The following is a 24,653-nucleotide window of genomic DNA, read 5'->3' on the forward strand; positions in this document are numbered from 1 at the left end:
ACTAGTTCACGGACCCCCAAGGGGACCATTAACCCCTGTTTAAAACCCCCTGATTTAAGCAGAGGGAAGCAATCCCTTCCGTCCCATTGATTTTGCCAGTTTTGTAAATATATAAAATTTGGTTTTATTGATTTTTTGCTCTGTATTGCGGTCCGCAAAAAAACAGATTTACAAGTAGTGATCCGTGGTCCAAAAAAGTTTGGGAAACCCTGCTTTAGACAGTTGTCTCTGAAAAACATGTTGACACATACTAAACCGGATAAAATTGTTTGTTTAAGAAATTCCACAAACATAAAGTGAAGAATTCCACAAAACATAAAGTAGTTTTGTTTAACGTTGCACCGTCGGAATTGTTGAATTATTCCCAGTTAGAGATTTTTTTTTTAATTCCAACGTCAGTTTACAACGAATTTAATGAAATTTCAGCACTGATTGTTATTGGTATTAATACTAGTTGTTTTTTTGTCAAACTAATATACAATGTTGGTAAAACTAATATGTGCAGGTACATCAGTATTTAAATGCTTTTTGGCAATGTAGAATTTTGTTTACAATTGGGTACCCAAACAAACACAATGATGGTAAAAATATAGTATTGTTAGGCTAAATATTACTGTTTTGGGTATCCACACTGGGCCAGTTTAGTGCATGAAAAGTTAGTCTTTAATATTCCCTTTATTTTGTGCAATGTGACAGGTGAAATGTATTGTGTCTTAAAAACATTTTTCTTTATACCATTGACATAAGTGTTATAATAATAATCCATGGAAATAACAATATAAAACAAACCCCACCAAAATATTATTTAAACTCGCTCAAAGTTGCACTACACCCCGACAGAGACAAAATAAATACGAAACGAATCAACGTGGCAGCGTCGGCGCCCGGCGGCGGCAGTAGAGCGCCGATTGTTATTCAATTGTGACGATTCGGTGACACGTAGTGACGCATGTGACGCACACCGGTGGACGTGGAGTAAATTTGGACGGGTAAGTTTCGGTTTAGATGTGCGTTTTTGGACAATTTTGAGCAAACCTAAGAACTTGAATTGATTTGTTCTGTGTAGGTGGAGTAAAATCACTTCATATTTCGCTTTGGCTATGCATTCGAGCGAATTAGGCTCGTAAGGCATTGTAATTGAGAGACTTCAGGCGTAAGTTTAAATCAGTTAGGGTTTACAGAAGTATTTCTGTTTTGCAATCCCAAACGTGATGCTGCGCCTGTAAATTTTCTTTATGCAACGCATATTCGTTGGCGCTGGTCTACAATCCTACCACATTTTAGTCAGGGGGCTTATATTGCTAACAATATTTGGGTAGGGTGAAGGTTAGTTCACACTGGACGCGTCTGGCGTTAACGTAAAACGTTTGCTGTGGTAGAATTCTAGACCAGCACAGGATTTTGGGTTTTGCGCTCATACATTTTTCTATCACGAACATTTATCGGTTAAGATTGAAAAACACCTAATTAAATAATTATTAAATAAAAACCTCTTATAATACTAAGCAAATTCAAACTTTTTCCATGGTCTTTGACAAAACTGCACCTTTAGTAAAATTATGTAGTGTTTTGTGGGAAATTTAAACACAAAATAATATTTCTTTCTCTTTTGGTTGTGTTAATACTCATATAGCAAGATTTAATATGTTTAATACAGTCTATGTTGGACACAAATGCGAAAAGAGCAAAGATTTTTGACTTTGAATAAAACCTATTTTACAGACCTCTACTGGAACATTAGAAAAGTTGGGTTTTTGAAAACATCAAGATGGCTCGCGTTGGCATGTTTCGCATGTCTGTGGAAAAGCAAGACAATCTGCTGAAAATGCTGATTCTGGCGATATGCTGCATTCTAGGTAACAAAAATAAAACTTATGTTTATAATATAAAAGCAATAAAGAGACATGATGATTTGAGGTTGATAAGCTATAGGCATATAATAAATTGCTTGAGGGAGATTAAACTGTGTCTATTTTTAACTGAGATTAAATTTTTGTGAAGCTCAACTAGGTTAAACAATTAAATTTGATTTATTAACTTATTACTACAATGATTTTTGTAGTTTCCATAATTTTTTATTGAAATTTTGTCAACTAGTTTATGCTGCAATATTCACCATATTTAACTTTCTTTTTGGTATTCTTGAGGATTTCCATAATTTCATGAAATGTACCAGATGTCATTGCTTAAAATATTGATGTTTAACTTTCAAATTTAGTTGTAAATTCATTTTACTAATTTAGCTAAACATCCCAAAGCTCTCACAAAACTGTATTTAATTTGTTATTCACTTCTTTCAGCATTTTCTGTTCGGTTGTTTTCTGTTCTTCGTTTCGAGAGTGTTATTCACGAGTTCGATCCCTACTTTAACTACCGAACTACAAGATATCTGGCCGAAAAGGGATTTTACGATTTCCATAACTGGTTTGATGACACTGCCTGGTATCCTTTGGGAAGAATCATTGGTGGAACCATCTATCCTGGTAAGTTCAAAAATTTTGTCTCTAATTCTTAAAAATGTTCCAACTCTTTACTTTGAAAAATTCTTAGTGGACTACAGAACAGTGCTTTGTAAAAGACACAATTTCGCTTTAATTTTGATTAAAAAAATAAACAAATACTGATTCGAGAAGGTTGCTTCAGAGTTCTTTCATACCTACAATAAAAGCATCATTTAACGAATCACATGCTCTATGTTAGCACAATATGTTTCTGTGTTATTAACAACAGTGTAAACTATTTTCTGTGCAAAAATTATTCTTGTTTAGCAATTTATACAATTTTTTTCATTTTATTGGCACACAAAAAATTAAAACAAAAAAAGATTTCACAAATATTGTGCCATGGTGTTTAGATAGTTTTAATTAACATAAGTAAAATGTATTAATGCAACTTCCCAATATTGCTTTAAAGGCTTGATGGTCACTGCGGCTGCATTCTACAATGTCCTGCATTTCTTTAACGTGACAATCGACATCAGGAACATGTGCGTCTTCCTTGCACCTCTGTTCTCGTCGTTTACTTCCATCGTCACTTACCACTTGACCAAGGAGTTGTCCAATAGTGGCGCTGGCCTAATCGCTGCTGCTTTCATGTCTGTGGTTCCTGGCTACATCTCAAGATCTGTTGCAGGTTTGTTGAAAAAAATCATTATTTTTTATATATTTCTTTTAATTGTCGTAAGTTGGTCAAAAAATATTGTCTCATACTTAGTATTAATATTGATAGGTGCAATGCTTGTATTGTTGATCGTGCTAGATATTTTACTTGACGATCAATGGCAACTACTTAACAATTGAAAAAAAACTAACTAATTGAAAATTTAACAATTGAAAAAAAACTTACTAATTGAAAATTTGTAGCAAAATCAAGCGAAAACACTACCTTTAAAAACAAACAAACATTTTTTTGTAACTCTATAATTAGCAATTCTATGGATAGTTAAAAGTTTGATCTCTATTGTGTAAAACAGTTTTCAAACATGTATCCTCTTTAAAGGCTCCTATGATAACGAGGGCATTGCTATCTTCTGCATGCTTTTCACCTACTACCTTTGGATCAAATCTGTGAAGACCGGAAGTGTTTTCTGGGCTGTTCTATGCGCAGTGGCATACTTTTACATGGTAAGTTGTAATTGTTTTTTTGTTGTCATTAACTATATAAATTAAAAAAATACACATATTTCAATATTTCATTCCACAATGCAGGATCAAATAAAAAAAGTTGACTAGTTCTGTCAAAGTTCCTGTTCTGAAAACAAATCTTTTATTTATTTATAATTTTATTTCTCGTTAATTTTAATATACCTAGATAAAAGTGGAATAGCATCAAATATGTAAAAACAAAAAAAATGGTAGCATATTAAAATTTATTGTTGAGTTTCAGTGTAATAAAGTCCTATTAAAAAATTAAACGATATGCCATTTCATTTTGCCATAAATTCAGAAAGGTTTTAATTTGTAATTGCCTACAACGTGCAAAAATAATTTCCAGGTGTCATCCTGGGGAGGTTACGTCTTCCTCATCAACTTGATTCCCATCCACGTGCTGGCTTGCATCATCACCGGTCGTTTCTCCCATCGGATTTACACAGCCTACACGACCGTTTACTGCGTGGGAACCATTCTATCCATGCAGATTGCATTCGTAGGCTTTCAGGTTGGTTTAGAAACTTGTTGCAATTGCAACACTACAGTAGTTTTTTTTATCAGCAAGATGTGTGCTAAAATTCTTATTTAATTGTAATGAAATAAACATGTGCAATGCATCCTTACAATATTCATATATTTGTACCTTTTAGAGTCCTTGCTTTCTCATTGCAACCAATATTTAAGGTTTACATAATAAATAAAATCTGCATTGAAAATATCTGTTTTACAATCATTGCAAGATTTTCATATCACTTCCTTATCCAAAAGTTTTTACAATTCTATATATGTTGTCATTCCCAACTCGAGACGGGAGGTAGTCTTTCGACCGGTCTGGAAGAAATTTTAACGATGTACCGATTTATTTCTACAGTTGTATATTTTTTCTCCCCAAATCCAGCCCGGGAATATAGATCAACTCAAAATTCAATAAACAGCAGTTTTTTTAAATAGTCAAACAAAATCCACTGCCTTAAATTCCAATGTTTATTTTTCCCAAAATAACTTTTACAGCTGTATATTTTTCTTCACTCCAGCCGGTACAGACTTCTGAGCACATGGGTGCCCTGGGCGTGTTCGGCCTCTGCCAGATCGTCACCTTCGTCAACTACCTCCGCAGCAAGCTCTCGCCCGCTCACTTTGCCATCTTGTGGCAGACTATGCTCTACATTATCGGAGCCGTGTTTGCCGGCGCAGCTGGATTCCTTGCTTTCTCAGGTTTGTATGAAAAAAAATCTGTACTTTTGTCTTGTTTGGATAATGCTTCAGAATGGGGGTTTTAGCTTTTTCATCTGCATATCCTTTTGTCTGTATGAATAACGTTGAGGTACCCATTAAAAACCATTATTGTTTTTGGCCCATTAGCACATAACTCCGATTCCAATTGTTCCTAAATAATTTTGGCTTGCATAATCAGAACTGCAGTGCATAAACTGTGCGGTCACTAGCGTCACAAAGCAATACAGAAGCTAAATTGTTACAATCAGACAACAATGACCCTGAAAGGCGAGATTTTTATTTCTTCACATAAACGTTAGCAGCGATTTCTTTTGATCTTGGTTACGGATATCTTGTTCAAGTAAAATAAAAAAAGAAGAAAAAACAAAATTGTTCTTTAACATTTTTCAAATACGACTACAAAATTTCACTTTTTTTAAATTAAGTAATAATAGTATTCCAAAAAAAATAGTTCTTATCTTTACCATAATTTGCTGTATATCTTTAGGTAAAATTGCGCCCTGGACCGGGCGTTTCTATTCTCTTTTGGATCCGAGCTACGCCAAGAACAACATCCCAATCATCGCTTCGGTTTCTGAACATCAGCCCACTACCTGGTCTTCTTTCTACTTTGATCTACAAATGCTGGTTTTCATGTTCCCTGGTAAGTTTAAATTTATTTTATTTATTGTGAAGTACGTTTTTATAAAAATGAAAGGTTGTCGACTTGCCAACTCCATTAAATTTTTGTGCAAAGTGGAAAATCAAAATTAAAACGGTTTTCCGTAAAGGTTGCCATAAATAATATTCGCCCAGGTTTTTAGATTTACTAGTTGGTTAGGTAACATTTTGTTAACGTGGGCCTATATGTAGATCTGTATATTTCGAAAACAAGTAATATAAGAAAGCCATGCTCCCCAGATCTGATTAACTCAAATTGCTTAGCTTCAAAATTAGTTTCATTTCGCCGTTTGATAAGCTTCTGTGCCTTGAACTTCATGTAAATCTATTTGTTCAGCGCCTTTTATCAAATGTAATAAACATATTTTTTTGCTTGCAGTCGGTTTGTACGTGTGCTTCAAGAAGCTAAACGACCACAATCTCTTCATCGTGCTTTATGGATGCACCAGCATGTACTTCGCAGCAGTCATGGTGAGTTGTACAAGAACGAAGGCATTAATGTTGACGCTTCTGTAGTGCAACGATCGGCTTATCTCTGCCAAATAATAACTAGCAACTTAGCGTCAGCCGGAATCTCTTCTTTTAAAAAACCCTAATTCAAATACGCGCAAAAGGGAAATTAATTTTTATCAGGACTTTGAACGGACGGAATTTTAGCCTAAGTATAAGTAGTGCGACTCTTGTGGAATTTTACATATAGTAAAGGCGTTATTTTAGCCTAATCCTGGAAAACAACTACAAGCAAGCTGGTGACGTTTCTCATGACGAGTATAGCCTGAAACACCAGTGTTTCTCCCAAGAGTTAAAAGAACACTGTTTTTTAAGAACAATTGTATATAGTGGCTCATAAACAAAGTGTTGTTGTTATACTCGCGTAATGGCCCCACAGAAATTCGATAGATTGTTGAAAAATAGATCAAAATCGTTCTTCAGTAGTAAGATAAGAAAACTGTTTATTTGTCGCTACAGGCTGCAGATGCGAGCTGACCTCATCAGTGTAACTGTAAACTAATGTTTAATAATATCGTTTTTTCTCACTCAGGTCCGTCTTATGCTCGTCCTTGCTCCTGTGATGTGCATTCTGGCCAGCATCGGTGTCAATCACGTGCTCACAACATATATGAAGAACCTGGACAGTGTCACCGCTCGTGACAAGAAGAAGGGGAGGGGTGACCCCAGCTACCCAGCAAAGAACGAGGTTTATACTTTTTCGCTATGTGTTATTGTTTTCCTCACAATAGGGCAGGGTTTCTTAAACTTTTTTCACCGCGGACCCCTAAAATTATTTTTTGCTTCACGTGGACCCCTGTAGGCAAGAAATTATTAAAAAAGACGTCATAAATTGACGTCACAATCAAATAGCTTGTCAGAAATGTGCTGATGATTTAAGGAAAAAGGAGTCTAACATTCAGTGGAAAAACGTTTCATTTTTTATTAAACTCTTTTTTTAATTTGATTACTTTTCAAACGTACACTAATATTTCAATTTGGCCTTCATGGACCCCCTAAAATTAGTTCACGGAACCCCAAGGGGTCCATGGACCCGAGTTTAAGAACCCTTGCAATAGGGTCATGTGCAATTCGCCAGTGCGCTCCATCGCAGGCTCTTTAGCTAAGATGTTGGCCGACACGTTGATCACTGCTCGATCTCGTCTAAATTTGTGTCCGATTCCTAAAAGAGCGTTTCTAACATTCGTATTTAAGTAACAAAATGAGCGTTTTAATAATCGTATAAAAATATAAAAAAATGAACTGTTTTATAAAATTCCTGTTAAACGAACAAAGATAATAATTTCTAAAATATATATAAAAAGAAAAATGTGGAGCGTTTCTAATACTCATAAACTAACTGCGATTATAATTTAATTCACACTTAAACCACGTTAAGGTAAACAAATACCGTTAATGAAATTTGAAAAAGGGCAAGACCAGATCTACTTTGCAAGAACTAGTTTTCTGTATTTAATTTTTGCTGGTCGCCTGAAACTCTTGAATCTCAAAGGTATGCGTTTCGCTGGGTTACGAAGTTTTATATGTTTAGGAAGATTTTGTAAATCAAAACACCTCAAACATGTGATCCCTTCATATATTTGGTCGACCTCTATTTACAACACTTTACCTCTTGTCCGTTATTCCAGGTTGCAACCGCCGTTGTGGTAATGATGACCGTATTTCTTTCGCTCTTTGCCACTCACTCCGTGTGGGTGACCTCAGAGGCCTACTCCAGTCCTTCGATCGTCCTGAGCGCCAGGGGAGGCGACGGTGGTCGTATCATCTTCGACGACTTCAGAGAGGCCTATTACTGGCTTCGACACAACACCCCTGAGGTTAGGATTTAATATTTTTTGGCAGCAGATGCAAGGCACCACAAACGATAAATTTATGCGTGAGATACATTTTCGTGGTGTCGGCATTTGAAAAATTAGGCCTGTGATGTTAACAAAATTCAGCGGTCTGTACACAAGATGTAGACGATATTTGCTACTGCTGAGGCCTATTTTTTTTAATCTATTAAAAGTCAACTTTGTTGTTGATCAGTTTTTTTATTGTATTATATTTTATTATATCATTAGAACTCCAAGGTAATGTCGTGGTGGGATTACGGCTACCAGATAACAGCAATGGCAAACCGGACCATCCTTGTTGACAATAATACTTGGAACAACACCCACATTTCAAGAGTCGGACAGGTTGGTTTTTGCCGAGTGTGTGTGATACCTATTACTACTTAATTTGGGGGAATATTAAGTAGCCAACGTACAATTGGTTGTTAATTACGCAATTAAAAATCGTGTCAATATGATTTTTGCAGGCTATGGCATCGACTGAGGACCGAGCTTACGATATAATGCGTGAACTAGATGTCGACTACGTGTTAGTCATTTTTGGAGGTCTCACTGGATATTCTTCAGATGGTAAGCAAGTTTAAATTTTTACCATATGTTAAAACTTTAAAGAGTTAGTTATAAACTAGAAAATGCAATTACTTTCGTTTGTTCGACTGTCAACTGTCAAACATTTAAGGTTGTAAAATTCAATTGTTTTTAGTATTTGGGTAACTATTGTTAGGTGTTATATTTTAGTAATCCTGCCTGTGTTGTTCTTATTAAACAATAATCGATAGAAAAAATACATCTTCCTTAGTATCAACTTTGTATTGCTGATACGTTTCGGAAATTAAAAAGAAACCTAGAATAAGTATAACTGTAAAAAAATATTCTTTACCTTCCGGTGCAAATTTGAGGTTATTTTAACCATTTCCAAATTTTACTATATTATACATTGAAGTTGACTTTGTTGTTTTGCAGACATCAACAAGTTCTTGTGGATGGTACGTATCGGGGGTTCCACCGACCGTGGTGCTCACATCAAGGAGTCTGACTACTACACACCGACTGGCGAGTTCAGGGTTGACTCGGAGGGATCGCAGGTAAATACTGGCCAAGTAGCTTTAATTGTATGCTTAGCCTGCCCATTGACTCTTTTAATTAATTTTTTAATTTATGCTAAATGCTGTTTATATTTTTTTTTGCGATTCGAGATGTTTCATTTAGGGTTGCCACTAAATCTTTGATTGTTTGAATTTTTGTACATTTTTGAACTGATTTGCGCATTGTAAAACTATTTAAAAAACCTACTTTTCAAGTGTTTGATAATCTTTGAATTTATTCATTGTGCATTAATGTGCAACGTTCAGCTTTCAAAATAAGTGCGGTTAGAAGCGAACAATTTTTGGGTCTTTAAAAAGTTATACTTTTTTTAAAAGGGCTTTGAATGCCTATGTTTTATCATAAAAGTGTGTGGAAACCCTGTTTGTTGGATTTTGCCAAAATCGCCAAAGGAAACAAATAACTCATTTTACCTATAAGACTAAACCTGCTCGTACTGCATATAAACGAGAACCTTCGAAATTGCAAAATAATACTTTGTAAGATCAATTTTACGTTTTTAACATGCTATAACAAAACAATTATGTTCAATCACTTACACAGCTATCCTCTAAGTGCGCTGAATTAACCAATTTGCTCTTCTTTCTAACAAAGGAAATGTCCATTTTTCTGACAATTATTTAACACCAAACAGATTTTTGAAAAGGGCGCATTTTAAAAGGTGTTGAACTGACGTAAAAAGGCTACATAACGAAAAACGAAAAGCTAAACTTGTCGTAGCAAAACTGTCCAGAAACGCACTAAATATATTTCTATTAAATTTGTTGCAGGTGTTGCAGAACTGTTTGATGTATAAAATGTGCTACTACCGATTCGGGCAAGTCTACACAGAGCAAAGTAAGTATACTACTCACGTTCAGTTTTATTCTTTACCTATACGTAGATTACTGAGTTTTGGGAAAGAGCCCCCGAAAATATTATTTAAATATATATATATTATACAAGCATTTTTGTCTGCCCCGCACACGCATATTCATTGGATATCTTTTCATACAAAAATTGCTCACATTCGTCTACTTGATATAAAAACAAATACAAAAACAAAAAAAAAACGTTAACAAGACGTACAATAAATAGGCACGATTATACCCAAGCGGGATTTGAGGCCAGGAATACGCAACGCATCGATCTGTAACGAGATAGAATAAGTATATCGGGTATATTTATGTTATTCTAGATATTCCCAATGCTTAAATGCTTGTTAAAATTGCTAACCTTTGATAAAACGAAAACAAACTTGAGGTGTAAATTGTACAATCATTTTACGCCCTTAATGTAAGATTACCCCTAATCGCTTGACCCTAATACTGAAATATTGAAATTGGTGAATTTTTTTTATAAATCAATATAGATACAACCTCGGCACCTTTATATCTTTTTAATACCTAGCGCTACGCATTGACCATGCATCGCCTTTTTTCGCTGCTATTTTTGTTCTTTTTTCATTTCTTTTTTTACGTTTTATCGCTTTTATCTTTTGATTTTTACACTGATGATGGCACGAGTTATTGCTGAAACGTCTGTAAATTGCGAAATGTAGCTTTTATCAAATATTATGGCTTTTATATTTTTATTGAAGTTATATTAACTTGTTTATCGTTATACAAGAAGTATAAATCACTATGCAATAAAAAGTGTAGAGCCTTACTAAATTGTTGTACAATTTAACATATGATCGAAATTTTTTAACTGCACCTCTAGGAAAATGCGCCGCGGGCCAGCACGTACCGTAATTGGGCGACTCCTGTTTTAACCGAACGCTCAACGTGGCAACCTCAATTTTAACTTTTAAGTGTTAATTTGCAGACAAGCCTACCGGCTATGATCGCGTGAGAAACGCTGAGATTGGCAACAAGGACTTTGAGCTGGACGTACTGGAGGAGGCTTACACCACAGAGCACTGGATTGTCCGTATCTATAAGGTGAGAAAAACGCCTACAATGGAATCTTATATCCACGAGCGTTACTTGAAATTTGGCATTAATATTTGGATTGTTAGCTCCTGCTATCTCATGTGTGATTTAAAGCGGGGTTACATTCATGCGTCGTTTTTTCACAAAAGATATTTTTTTGATTTATATTTTTGTAAGCTTGTTCGAAATTAAAGAAACCATCCACCCCAAACCCTATGAATGCTAGGTTTCTATACAAAGTTAAATAATGTTTGCCCACTGTTGCCTAAAAAGATATTTACTTAGTTGATCCTAATTCAGGGGTAATCAAACGTTGTTTTTTGTAAATGGTTTAATGACTAAGGCCTGGCGATCGCGGGCAATATAAAATTGTGTGTTTAACTTTAAAACTTGACTATCGTTAACCGAAGGAAATATAACAACAAAACTGTAGCGAGCCTTGAACAATTGCGGTTTAGTTTGAAATTTTAACAAACTTGATGTGAAATTGCATCCGACAACATTGTTATTTGTTATTACACTTTTTTTTACCTAACTTAAGGAAATATGCCGCGGGCCGTAGTTAGGTGACCCTAAACTGATTAAACAAATCTATATTTTCTTTAAATTTCCAGGTGAAGGACCTCGAGAATCGTGGAAACCCGAGGACGTAAAATACTGCGTCGACGCCTTTTTGTTTCTTTCCGTAAAAAAAACTAATCGTCGCGCGTTTTCACGCTTTCGCGGCATATTTCTGGTGTTTTGGGGCAATCTTGTCGACTAATTATTCTATTTTTCTGTCGTATCTAAAACTTAAAACCGTGGCCTTCGGTTGAAGACTCTTGGAAGAAGGCGTTTACAAGTTTCAACAAGTTCACTTTATATCTTGTATACTTCGAAAATTTATGAAGCGTTCTATCTATTGTGAGTGTGTGTGTTTTCTACGAAAAAATCTCTAGCAGCGTTTTGTTTTTCCCTTGTTCACCTTAGAAGCACCCTTTTCTCTCGACCTACCGATTACTTTGGTTGCGAAACATCATGCTCTTACAATACGAAGCCGCATATCAGTTTTGAAGTGTTTGACCAAATTTTTCTACGAAAGTCGCTCGAATAAATTTCTATGTGATGCCAACACAGAAGGCGATTTGACAGCTACGTAAGTGAAATGAATTGCCGACGCGTCTGTGTCATTGGAACGCCTCCCCGCTCAGTGCGCTAAGATTAGCCAGCAAGCATTTCAGCTCCGATTTGTTAACTAGGCTGTATTTTGTAAAAAAAGTCATCTAAAATGACTTAAGTACCGGTCAATTCGTTGGAAAATTAAGTCTAATCCCAGTCTAATGTGAAAAGAAATTTTCGTTGGAAAATAAAGTCTATTCCCAGTCTAATGTGAAAAGAAACGATTCAATGCCCAATCAAAGTCTAGTCGTGACCTGCAGCAAATTTTGTACGAGGTCAGCACGTATTCCAATAGAATGTTCCTTTTTGCAATTCCACGCATTTAAAAAAAGGTGCAAACCCTGTACCTGGATGCACTGCCAGGCATGTAAAGAAAACACAGCAATTGTTGAGCCACTGCTACGGGCTGTAATCCATATTTACCACTCGCGTATGTACGATTAGGCGCAACCATCTGCAGTAAAATGAAATATTATATCGGTTCCAATTACCCGATATAAACGGCAAAATTAAATAGGAATCGAGTTTGTATTTGAATGTAAGGATTCGATATTCTATTTTGAACATCCCTAGCTTTGGTAGCCTATAAATTTGGGCCACTCGTCTACAGAACACGTGGGTTTAGCTTTGAAACTTTTAATACCTACTCAACTGTAAATGTAAGTATCCTCTTAAGGAGATTTATGAATTACTTTGAAGAAGTTTAGTAAAGCGTGCTGATAAATGTTTGGATGACGTAACTTTGTCACAGCAAAAACAGAAGTTTGTTAAATTAATTATTGACCACCTAAAAAGGTATCGCGTGTTCGAAACGATCGTCCAGAAAATTAAGTTTATATTAAACCACCTATTTACCAGCGGCGGAATAAGGTTTTTTGTTTTGGGGGTCATGGAGGGATGACGTCACAAAGTTACGTCATATAACAATTATTCTTAAAAACACTTCTTGTTTATCGCAGTTGAATCCAAATTAATCGCAAAAAGATGCGTTTATTTGTTTTCAGTAACTTTTAGTTTAAATGAGTAGGTGATGCACGAGGCACGAAAAGAGATTCGCATATTGCTAGAAATTGCTTTTATAGTTTATTTTAACACAAAATGCGCCTTGTAGAGTTGTTTGAGTTCACAATGCTTAACACGTCGTAGTGTGCATGCCGTCTTTGGGCTCAATGAGTTTCCATTGAAAGACGTAATAGACCAGGAATGTCACTGTCCCGCCACTACAGATTTTAAGTGACACACTTGTCTCTTTAGATTAGAAATACCGTGTTTTAGGGGTTACGAGTAGGCCTACAATAACTGCACTTCAACAAAAGCGTGCAGAAAAGCAAACAAATAAAATCATTTTGTTTTTCTCTGAAAACGTAAAGGGTGGCAATCTATTAAGACAAATTAGGAGCTTGCAGACTAAAAATTATGAAAACCCTTGGTAAACCACGCTGAAAAGTTTTCTGTTGAACTTCTGTAATCCCATAAAAATAAAAAAATAACTAGACTAGTGCCCACAAAATTAACCTAAACAAAATTAAAACTTATGGTTATTCATTAGCATAGATTTTTACGTTACACTGTATTGCTTTGCACAAAGTAAAAATAATTAAAACTAAAAAAGTTAACCTGCACTTCAACATAATAATTGTTCTGTGTTTTATTTATTTTTGTACAAGTTGAACAAAATGAAAGTCAATTCTAAACTTACCATAAGAAAAAACAAGTAAAAAGTAAAAAAAAATATATATTAATAATGAATATGCCCTCAACCAAACACTAACCAACACCCTAATCCAAATATTGTGATTTGCTTTATTAATTGTTTTAATGCTGTGGTTGGATTGTAGACCGTCGCCAATTTTTTTTCTCAAGAAACTGTTTTCTTCCAATAAATGTAAATAGTTTATTGTGGAAATTCCTCACAGGCGTCGAGTTGACTACCTAATCAAAAAAATGTGTGGGTTTTAAGCACAATGAAATAATATTTATTGCAAATATACAAACGACAATCAGTAGTTACAGGTACTTACGATACATACATACAATAATTACCTCCGTATAACGTACGCGATCTGGACTCCACAATGAACAGTATGCAAGACTGCAATTTTTGGTATAAAATGAAATCCCTTATATACAGCATTCCAGCTGGCGGTAATTAAATATCGTGACAATGCGGTTCGGCGACGCAACAAAAAACAGGAAATTTCGGAAACACGATCAGCAATATGCTGTTAAATTAATGAATACACACAGCAGGCTAGCGAGGCGACGACACAGTCCACCAGGCTGTTTCAATTGAATGACCGAAGTTTCAACTCGGTAACAATATGGAGCGCAAACGCTACATGTCACTCCCCTTGTCTTTGAAAGAATAGGTCCGGAGAGACTCCATGTTGGACTTCCTCCAGGAAGTCAAACATTGTGCATTGGATAAGAATGTCCTCCTTGTCGATCGGCTCTTTATAGAACAAGTCAGGAACGGTGGCGACCTCCGAAACATAGATGACTGTTGTCCAACGATGAAAAAGCTCGCTTCGTACAAAGCACGTTGGTAGTCAAAGAGCTGAAACTGAACTGCTCTTTATAGTGTTCGAGAATCCCCCCGTAATCGAGCTGGTACTTTGTTGCTGAACGATCTGTGTAAAAATACTTACACCGGCGTTTAACAACATGCGAATACAAGAAATGTACAGCCTACAATGCAGAAATAGAGCCGTAAAAATCGTAATTTAATGTTCAAAGGAAAAACCGTCAGTCAAATGCCTAGAATCTATCGTTCTAAAATACCAAATAAAGAAAGTTAAACGGTGCTAATCTCTAAAACTCGAAAACAAACTTAACGCCTTGTCCATTTAAAAGTAATTCCTAAATGACAGACATTTTAACCTTGGCGTAAAGGTTAAACTAAAAAGTTACACTATTGCAAGCTTGTAACCCAAATGGACATGTGACGGTACCTCAGCCGTCAGTAAGGTAAAAAGGCTTCACGGCATCACGTGGCCTTGAAAACATCGGGAACTTTGCCCGGAATACAAACAAAACGGTCAGGTTATTTTAGATGTGATATCTTTGATCAAACACCGTAAACCATATAGGACCAGACTGCAGGTTAGCCGCAAACGGAAATGGCACTTTAGAAGGCGCAACTTCTGTAAGTGTGAGAGATAAATATATTTGTTCATAGGCTTAGAGAATAGTTTACGAGAGAAGAACATTCTCTTACGTAAAGTTTCACCTTTAACTTAACAAAAAGAGACGTAATTTTGCAAATGACTGAACAGCTATGCCGTAAATTTAGTTAGCTCAAAAGCGGTTTTAAATCTGCATTGTTCGACTGATATAGCAACATTAAAACGAGCTTATAATTACGCAACAACATACTTACAATGGCGGCGGCTTAAAGAGAAAAACAGGCTTGGTGCGTAAAAAGGTAAACAAGGCATGTATCAATAACTGACAATGCATAGCGCGCACAAAAATTACGAATAAACTATAGCTGCCATCCTACGTGAGCCTATTAGTGAAATTCAATTTGATTATGCAAGGCCCATCCCTGCGTTAGCGATAACCTTAAGCCATAGGCGCTAAAAATTACCCAAAAACGTTAACAAAATGTCTATCATAAAAACTAGCAAGAGACTGAGAATAAGGGGAAACGAAGTTAGAATAGTCAAGGTTAGGATAGTAAGAGGCCGTGGTAGATAAGGTAAAGTAAAGTTATGAAAGCTTACTATGTAATCATCAGGTGTAAACGTCGTAGGAAAGTGCTGCTTCTGTCGCAACAGATCCGCAAGATTTGCTTGCAAGCTGTTAGGTCTGGCGGCCGATAACAGTCATCGAGATACTTAAAATCATCAATCGATCGACAAGAATTCCTGTCTAATAAGACTATGTAAAGAGAAAGGTGAAAAAGATAGGTTAAAAGTACCTTTCGAATAGAGTTTGACGTAGAGTTGCATAATGTCATAGGTGTTTCGTACGTAGTAGATGCAATAAACTCGCGTGGTTGACGAGGCGTCGCATCTCCAGTTGAAAGTTTGCTGCTGGGCGTTGCTGCAACAGGCTGCAAAGATTTAAACGGAACAATAATAGGTTTTGCCGTGCTGCAAAACGACGAAGAAGCGGCTTCGAAAGTTGAATTTGGTTGGTCGTTGTCAAACTGCAGGTCAGCTGAAAGAAAAGCTGCAGGTTGAGAAACAGAATCGTTAGACGAGATTGGCACTGCAATCGGTAGAACAACTGGAACCGATGGCATTTGAACATCATTTTCTGTAAATTTCTTTTTAGAGAAAGGAGAAATAGGTTTAGAAAAAGAGCCTATTTTCGTATGACTTAGCTTAGAAATGGAAAAGTTCGATTTAATTCCCTTTGGTTTCGGAAAAACATTACCTTCCCTTATAATACATAGCATGGCAGCTATACGCGTTGAAGTTTTGACGTTGCAAGCTTTAAATTTGCTTGAAACCTTTGAAAACAAAACGGAAAAGTTATTCTTCGACATAACGATTTTAAGAATAGCACACGGTAAATAAGACTAAAAATAGGTACAAAAGCGTAGGTTACAAATAGATTTAAATCAACACAATATGTTAATATTAATTAATTTAGAATATTAGTTAGTCAGAAGGAATTAATGCGTGTTCATTACCACTAGGGCGTCGCCAAATTGTGGGTTTTAAGCACAATGAAATAATATTTATTGCAAATGTACAAACGACAATCAGTACTTACAGGTACTTACGATACATACATACAATAATTACCTCCGTATAACGTACGCGATCTGGACTCCACAATGAACAGTATGCAAGACTGCAATTTTTGGTATAAAATGAAATCCCTTATATACAGCATTCCAGCTGGCGGTAATTAAATATCGTGACAATGCGGTTCGGCGACGCAACAAAAAACAGGAAATTTCGGAAACACGATCAGCAATATGCTGTTAAATTAATGAATACACACAGCAGGCTAGCGAGGCGACGACACAGTCCACCAGGCTGTTTCAATTGAATGACTGAAGTTTCAACTCGGTAACAATATGGAGCGCAAACGCTACAAATGTGTCTTGGAACTTTAAAATAGTTCTTAAATAAACGCTGTCGTACCAATCAAGGCTGCGGAGTCGGAGTCGGACTCCGGACTCCATGAGTCGGTTTGTTTTGCCGGAGTCGGACTCGGAACTCGGGACTCGAGTAAGACCACGTAAAACTACCCGAGTCCCGAGTCCGACATGCGTATGCGCAGTACCAACTTTTAAAACTGATGTGGACGCCAATTTGAAATTGTAAAAGTGGAATAGCATTTGGCGTAATATTTTCCAACCATATATTGTGAGTAAATGAATTATATGACAACCCTATAAGTGGATTGCTGAATATCCACGTTATTTTAATTGCGTAAATTGGCGGAATACGGGCTGTAAAGTCACGGCCGGACTCGGGACTGGACGAAATCGCACATTTGATCGGAGTCGGACTCGGGAGTCGGACTCGGGTTATTTTTAACCGACTCCGCAGCCCTGGTACCAATAGTATGTATCAGTAGACGGTATTCTAATGTTACTCTTTATGATAGAAACATTCCAATCTTAGACAAATATGTTTAAAACCAACACTGAAAAATTATCTTACAAATGTACTACTGTCTGCCAAAATGTGATAATAGAGCACCTGTTATGTCTCTTTTTCATGTCCCTTGCAAGAAGAATGTAAAAATGATCAAGTTAAATGTGCTACTAATCGGAAAAGATCATATTAGGATTTCGGAACAACTGCCATATCTTTGGTTTATAAAAACGAGATGCTGTAAAGCAGTGGTTCCCAAACTGTGGTACGCGTACCACTGGTGGTACGCGAGAGTCTTTCAGGTGGTACGCGACTAACTTCAGCATACGTATAAATTTGCGAAAACTCCCAACTTTTAAAACTTTCAGATTGGGTAATTTGCCATGTTGCGTTTTAGTTACCTTTAATTTGAGGTTTCGCACGTTTATGACGTAACACTTATCTTGTTCAAAATAATAAAACGCCAATTGTTAGCTGGTTTAACATATGAGAAGTAAATCGTTTACAAATTAACCACCCAGGCCTCTCTGATTTGGACAAACGGCTTGAACAATATTTGTTGTCTTTTTCTGCTTCTAATTTGCAATTAATCCATTTCCTATTTCAAAAAAAAAGTCTTTGTTAATTTTCTGCAATTATTTTTACGTTGCATTTCAACCGTTTACATCACATTTTTTTATAAAATAACCATCGTCTTGTTTTCTTTGACATGTTTATAGTTGTTGTAAGTATTTTTTTGAGTTTTACTTCAACCCGAAAAATATACTGATTTGTGTTGGGAATCATGTGGTTGAAGACGCCAAGACACTAATGCAGTGCTTCAAACAACAATAAGCTATTTAAATCAATGTATTTCTAACCTGTTCTTAGGTGGTACACGAACACTGTGCAAAAGCTGAAAATGGTACGCGAGAAAAAAAGTTTGGGAATCACTGCTGTAAAGGCTGGTTCACACTAGACGCGTTAACGTCTAGCGTTAAGCAAGATTCACACCAGACGCGGTTGGCGGCAAGTGGCGCGTTTTTGCGTTCGACGGCAAGCGGCGGGGTATTCACACCAGACGGCGTCATGCCGTGACGGCGTGATTTTTTCGCTTGAAACGGCTGACGGCAAAGTTAAATCAGATTTAACTTTGCCGTCAGCCGCACTACTTGCAGACTGAAGAGCTGTGTGCAGAACCTTGTTGCAACGGGACAATTTCGTAGTTTTAAGTTAGTTTGCTTGAGGATAGAAGGTTTATGTAATATTTATTTATGGTAAGGGTACAGTTTGTCTTTCCCTAATATTTTTTTTGACAAAGTGTCGCAAAAAGAATAAAAGACACGATGAAAGGTGCAATAATGTTGGTTTGATTGTTGTGTTGTGGACTTTTATTTAGATAAACTTTTGCTTAAAAAACAATGGAATTCAATGAAATGCTGATACAATTGGTTCAGGATTCTCCCTGTATATATGATTCTGGTAGCAGCCAGTACAAGGATCAAAAGCGGAAAGAAAATGTTTGGAAACATATTGCCCAACAAACTGGCCAGACAGGAAAGACTTGATACCCGGTAAATTAATTTGATCATGACACGATTGTCTTAATAAATAAAAAACATGCATGACTATTTGACTCTTTACTGGGGTGGGGTTTAATATACTCCTTCTGTCAGGCACACTGTCTTTCTATCAAGCACACTGACCCACTTTATTTGGCTATAAGCGTCCAACAGCGCAAATAACCATGGACACATAAGTTATGAGCCGTTACTTTTCGTGCCCTTTTGACTTTGACAAAGCCTTTGTTCAGTACAAGATCCATTTCTTATCCCGCTGTGTTTGCAAGACAAAAACACTTCGTCGCCGCGTCGCCAAACGCACAGCTGGTGTGAACGCCGTTTTTGCGTCAAACGTTGCGCGAAAGAAACGCGATCAACCGTTGCCGCCGCTTATCGCCAGCCGTCACCGTCAACCGCGTTTGGTGTGCAGAGCCCTTTAGCGTCTGGCATCTAACGGCTAACGTCGTCCAGTTCACACATAACGCGTTGCCAGTGTTAGCGGTAAATTTCCTCGCTTCTAATGGAAAGCGTTTTTTCAAAACGTTTTACGTTAACGTTAGACGCGTCTAGTGTAAACCAGCCAGGATTTGTTCTAGTCACTTTCATTCATTTGATACAGTGCTTTTCAACCTTTTTGCTGGAGTGGAACGAGAGAGGAACCCCAGTGCAATAATTCCACTGGCTCGAGGAACCCCAGTGTAATAAACACACCTCAATTAGCTAAACAATTTAAAAATTGCGGAACCCCTGGCCTGTACCAGCGGAACCCTGAGGTTCCGCGGAACCCTGGTTGAAAACCACTGATCTGATATAATATCAAGTAAAATGTTTTTTTTGGTAATTAAAAATTTTATCAAAAAATTATTTGTAATGTAAATAGGATTTTGGATATTTGCTTTATGGTAATCTTTTTGAGTTATAAAATTAATTAATAATATTTTTTTACTATTATCCAGTCTAGAAGGAAATGGAAGGGAATTAAGAAATGGAGCATTGTCATTGTCTCCTAACAATGGGTATTAGCTGTTGTCACGTGCTGTGTCCTGTGTTGGAGATAGCATAGTTTTCAATCTCAAAGTGGGTGAGTACCAACAGTGTTGTAAACAAGTCATTTTGAAATGACTAAAGTCCAAGTCAAGTCATTTGTAAAATAACTTAAGTCTGTGGGGGTGGGTCGGATTAATGAGTCTTCATTTATATAATTGCCAAGATGAATCGACCACACTCCTACAAGATTTGAGATGGCCTGTCTTCGTGAGGCCATTCAGGTCCAATTCTTTCCTTTAGTTCAGATACATGAACAGTCAATTTTGCTGTCTTAGTAAAAGCTGTAAAAGCCTTCCCATTTTATATTGATTGAACACGCTATTTATAGACGAGAATCAGTTAAGAAAATTTCTGCGAACGAAGAAAGATTTACGTCATTAATTCTTATAATACTTAACAAAATATCACGTGATAACAAGGCGTGGTCTCAAGCCTTTTTCACACTTATTTCTGACGCGAAACATACCATTTTTACGTCAAAATGCAATTGCGAAACAGCTTCTGACTTCAGTTAAATGTCAACAGTTTGAAAATCACACGACCGGGGAAACCGACTAATGTTCAGACCGCGGTGTTTTGAAACATATACAAAAAAACGGATGTAAATACCTTGACGCATAAAAATTGGTGTCAGCAATTTGAATTTTTGCAAATTCGCTGCAAAGATATCGCAAACATTACAATGTGGTTGCAAGAAATCTACGTAACGGAATTTTACCGAAAACTTTCCGCTTATCGTTTGCACATTGGCTGCAAGGAGTAACGCAAACATTACAATGTGGTTGCAAAGAATTTAGGCCATAGATTTTTACTGAAAATTTTCCGTTACGACACATCGATTAAAAACAAAAATTCTCTGTGTAAACACAATATGACGAAGTGGCTACTACAAGTCCAAGTCAAGTCTTTTGCAAAAATAACAAGTCAAGTCCCAGTCAAGTCATTATGAGAGCAAGTCAATTTCAAGTCATGTCATTGACATAAAAGTAAATTATTAAACTGTTAAAATTGGTAAACTCGTCCGATTATAAGCAACAATTTAACTAAAAAAAGACATACGCAATACACAGCAATTAAAGAGTTTAATATGCAAAATTTGAGATAAGTTTTAATGAAAAACACTTAATTTACTCCTAAGTTATTTGCCAAAATGACTTAAGTCCAAGTTAAGTCATTTGACCAAAAGACTTAAGTCAAGTCAAGTCATTTTGGTCAAAGGATTAAGTCAAGTCAAGTCATTTGAAAACAGTGACTTAAGTGCACTTAAGTCAAGTCAATGACTTAAGTCATTACAACACTGAGTACCAATGTTGCCAAACTTGCGTGTTTAAAGCGAATCTTGAAGTTTAGCAAGATATTCGCTGTATTCTGACATCAACAGAGCCAATAATTCCGAATCTTGTAGCCGAAATTCAGGAGAATGTGAAACAAATTAAAAGAAACCATTTCGCCTGTTTTTGAGTTAAAATTTAGGGCACGTGGTGAGCCACGAATCGCTAGTAAATAGACGTTTGGGCCACAGACCAAAACAGTTTGGGAACCCCTGTCCTAAGGCAAGAAGCACTTTGCCAACTATTCATAATTCGTTTGCTAATCTTGTTGGTAAACCCCCAAATATCCTCTATGGTTGGAAAAAGTTTGTGGAATCTGATTTTGTTTTATTTAAATTGAATGGCCATGATCAGTTTAAGATATTTTTTATTTAAATAATTTCTGTAGTAATCTGTAGGCATATATTTATAGATTCGGCTTATAAGCCTTACAATTAAAAGCCAATCCGCTTATAAGGGGCTGAGGCAATCTGTCTTACTTCATTTGCCAAGTTCTCGTCTTTTAAATATTTACAGGTACCTTATCAAATTATATTTTTAGTTTAAATAAAATTTATAAATATAAGCAAAAGCGACGATTGTCTAGAATCCACTTTTTTTACAGTAACGAAACATCTTGTTAAAAATAAAATTGCAAGGAAGAAATAAATATGGGAAATAAATATAATAATAATAGCTGACGCATCCAAACGCTAACTCGTACCGTAACCCAAAGATTAAATAATATTAGCAATCTTTACCACCGGACGAAAATGTGGTAGGATTTTCATTCTATTTAAAAGTAGTTTTATTTTTAAGAAATGTCTTTCGGACAAAGCCCGGCATTCAAAAGCATGTTATGGATAAATTACGTCAGAAGTGAAAACTTTTACCGCACCACCGATATCTTGTTATTTCTGTAGGTAAAATGAAGAGTAAGCATTTTGTAACTGTTCTAATAAACCAAAACATTTGTTAAGAATTTTATATTTCTTCCGTTTTTTCTTTCCAGAAAACACCGTATATGATGCAACAACAGATTAAATGGTTGGTTTCGTTGACCTTGGAACACGTTTTCACTACAATTGGAAATACTACCCTCGTCGCACCGTGCCAGGTTACACTCGTAATCGGGCGACGAATCTGCGACCGCGCTCTCATGTTTTATTTAGTAAATATTAATTTTTTTTATGAAATTTCAAACATGGCTTAACTTAATTCTGTAAAATGGTTGTGACGTCATGTTGAAGTGGACCGGTTTTTTGATAGGTTCGGGTTCGATCAAGGTTGAGGTAGTTTCAAAATATTAGTTTCAGTTTCGGTTCGGCTCGTTAAAATCTTACAAAAAACGGTTCAGGTTCGGGTACGGTTCGGAAAAAAATCTCCCAAAACCAGTTCGTTAAGTTCATGCAGTGTTGTAAACAATTTTAAAATGACTTAAGTCCCAGTCAAGTCATTTATAAAACAACTTAAGTCCAAGTCAAGTATTTTTGAATAAATAACAAGTCAGGTCACAGTCCAAGTCATCAGTTGCGCAAGTCAACGTCCAGTGAAGTCATAATTAGAGCAAGTCAACTTCAAGTCATGTCCTTGTCAAAAAATAAAATGTTAAACTATTTGAATTTTTAAATTCGTACGATTATGAACCCTAACTGAACTAAAAAGTAGGAAAAACTCAACATATAGTAATCAATTTGTTTTATGTGCAAAAATGTGGATAAATAGCTCCAGACGTCGCACTGAATAAGGGCAGACGTCGCACTGAATATAACTGATGTAACTTATTACCTTCGTTTTTTTATTAAATGAGCACCAATTTATATATTGGGGATAAATATGACATCCTTCTTTGTTAAAAGGGCGAAATATACAAAAAAGGTTAAGAACCTCTGCTTTAGAGTTAGACCAGAATGGCACAACATGCGACTGGGCGGCCTTTATGATAACTTTTGCGGCCGTTAATGTGTTTATGAAAATAGGGGTGTTGGCTTAACCGTAAACAAAAAGCGAAGCTTTTGATGCCCAGTAAAAACAAATCTTAGCAAGTAAAATATAACGCTATTTATTTTATACATTGGGTTTAGGACGCACCTCTCTAACACTTCATTAAAAAAAACAGCTATTTCTTCATTGAAACTAAGGTGGATCTTTCGCGCAGCCGTAATACAACTTTACAAACTAAATAGAAACCTGACGTTTTTTTTATTTTTTGTTTAAATTGCTGCGATATTTTGTACTGTTTTATTATAAAATCATTCGCAACAAGGTAGTTGTTTTTACAGTTGTAACAAAGTTGCCATAAATCTTACACTAACTTTAATGCAGACAAAGATAAAGGCTGCGATATTATTTTCCGCGTTGGTACAAAGACTTGAAATCAGGATGTGAAAAACTGGAACGAGTTAATCGGCCAGGCGATGGTTAATTTGTTTAAAATTACCACTTTTATAAGTTTAACCTTGATCAGTTTTCCGGAAATATTTTAACCAGTTATAAAAAAACAGAAACTTCGTCGAGAATATTGCAACAGAATATTTTACGTCAAGGCGAAAAACGGGTCAGATTGCTGGCCGCCTTCGTGTTCTTTTATAACGGTTTTGTTTAATTACCTGTGCAGGCGGCGGCTTATCTAGCATTGCCTCGTTTTAACACAATGCACATAAGTCATTTGTGACCTGGTTTTAGGACAGTTTGATTCACTGCGCTAAACAAAAAAAATTTTTTAGTCCAGTCTGTAATTTTGGGTACTCATAAACACCATTTGGGACGTTTGGGGTAAACCATTTTATTCTAAGAAATCAACTGTATAAGCAACGCCTTGCAATAGGGTTTAATTAGTTTTACAAATTCTAGTTATTCTACGGATACTCCATTCATGTCGACACACAACACATACTATACCGTACACAAAGTTGCGCAACAACTTTAAAGCGATCTGTACAAGAAAAGGCTTGTAAAATGCAAGGTGATTGAAATTCCTGTTGTTCATTGCGAGATTATTAGCAATATAATTTGGCGCAAAGGAAAATTTAAAATGTTTCAGAATTGCCACACACATATTGATGCTTACATTGTACAAGTCTAAATCCGACGATTACCGAATAGAATAATTAATTGGGTCACTTACG

General features: G+C 36.1%; 1 protein-coding gene across 1 annotated transcript; it reads left to right on the plus strand.

Moving 5' to 3' along the window:
• The first annotated feature begins 923 nt into the window (after positions 1-923).
• On the plus strand, positions 924-12,026 carry LOC146167399 (dolichyl-diphosphooligosaccharide--protein glycosyltransferase subunit STT3A-like). The gene is made up of 17 exons (XM_083390627.1): positions 924-989; positions 1,723-1,856; positions 2,301-2,483; positions 2,914-3,132; positions 3,499-3,623; positions 3,994-4,158; positions 4,685-4,865; positions 5,374-5,529; positions 5,926-6,017; positions 6,589-6,744; positions 7,685-7,873; positions 8,120-8,236; positions 8,359-8,461; positions 8,855-8,976; positions 9,766-9,832; positions 10,802-10,917; positions 11,523-12,026. The coding sequence occupies exons 2-17, from the start codon at positions 1,769-1,771 to the stop codon at positions 11,559-11,561; spliced, it is 2,118 nt and encodes a 705-aa protein (XP_083246753.1). The 5' UTR covers positions 924-989; positions 1,723-1,768; the 3' UTR covers positions 11,562-12,026.
• The last annotated feature ends 12,627 nt before the right edge of the window (positions 12,027-24,653 follow it).

This window comes from Ascidiella aspersa, chromosome 1, assembly GCF_963924565.1.
Source record: "Ascidiella aspersa chromosome 1, kaAscAspe10.2, whole genome shotgun sequence".
Lineage (NCBI taxonomy): Eukaryota > Metazoa > Chordata > Ascidiacea > Phlebobranchia > Ascidiidae > Ascidiella > Ascidiella aspersa.

Excerpts from the sequence above, each read along its gene's own strand:
- LOC146167399 (XM_083390627.1), top strand. The coding sequence starts at position 1,769 with ATGGCTCGCGTTGGCATGTTTCGCATGTCTGTGGAAAAGCAAGACAAT. Across the intron at positions 3,133-3,498 it reads CATCTCAAGATCTGTTGCAG|GCTCCTATGATAACGAGGGC; the intron begins GTTTGTTGAAAA and ends TCCTCTTTAAAG. Across the intron at positions 6,018-6,588 it reads TGTACTTCGCAGCAGTCATG|GTCCGTCTTATGCTCGTCCT; the intron begins GTGAGTTGTACA and ends TTTCTCACTCAG.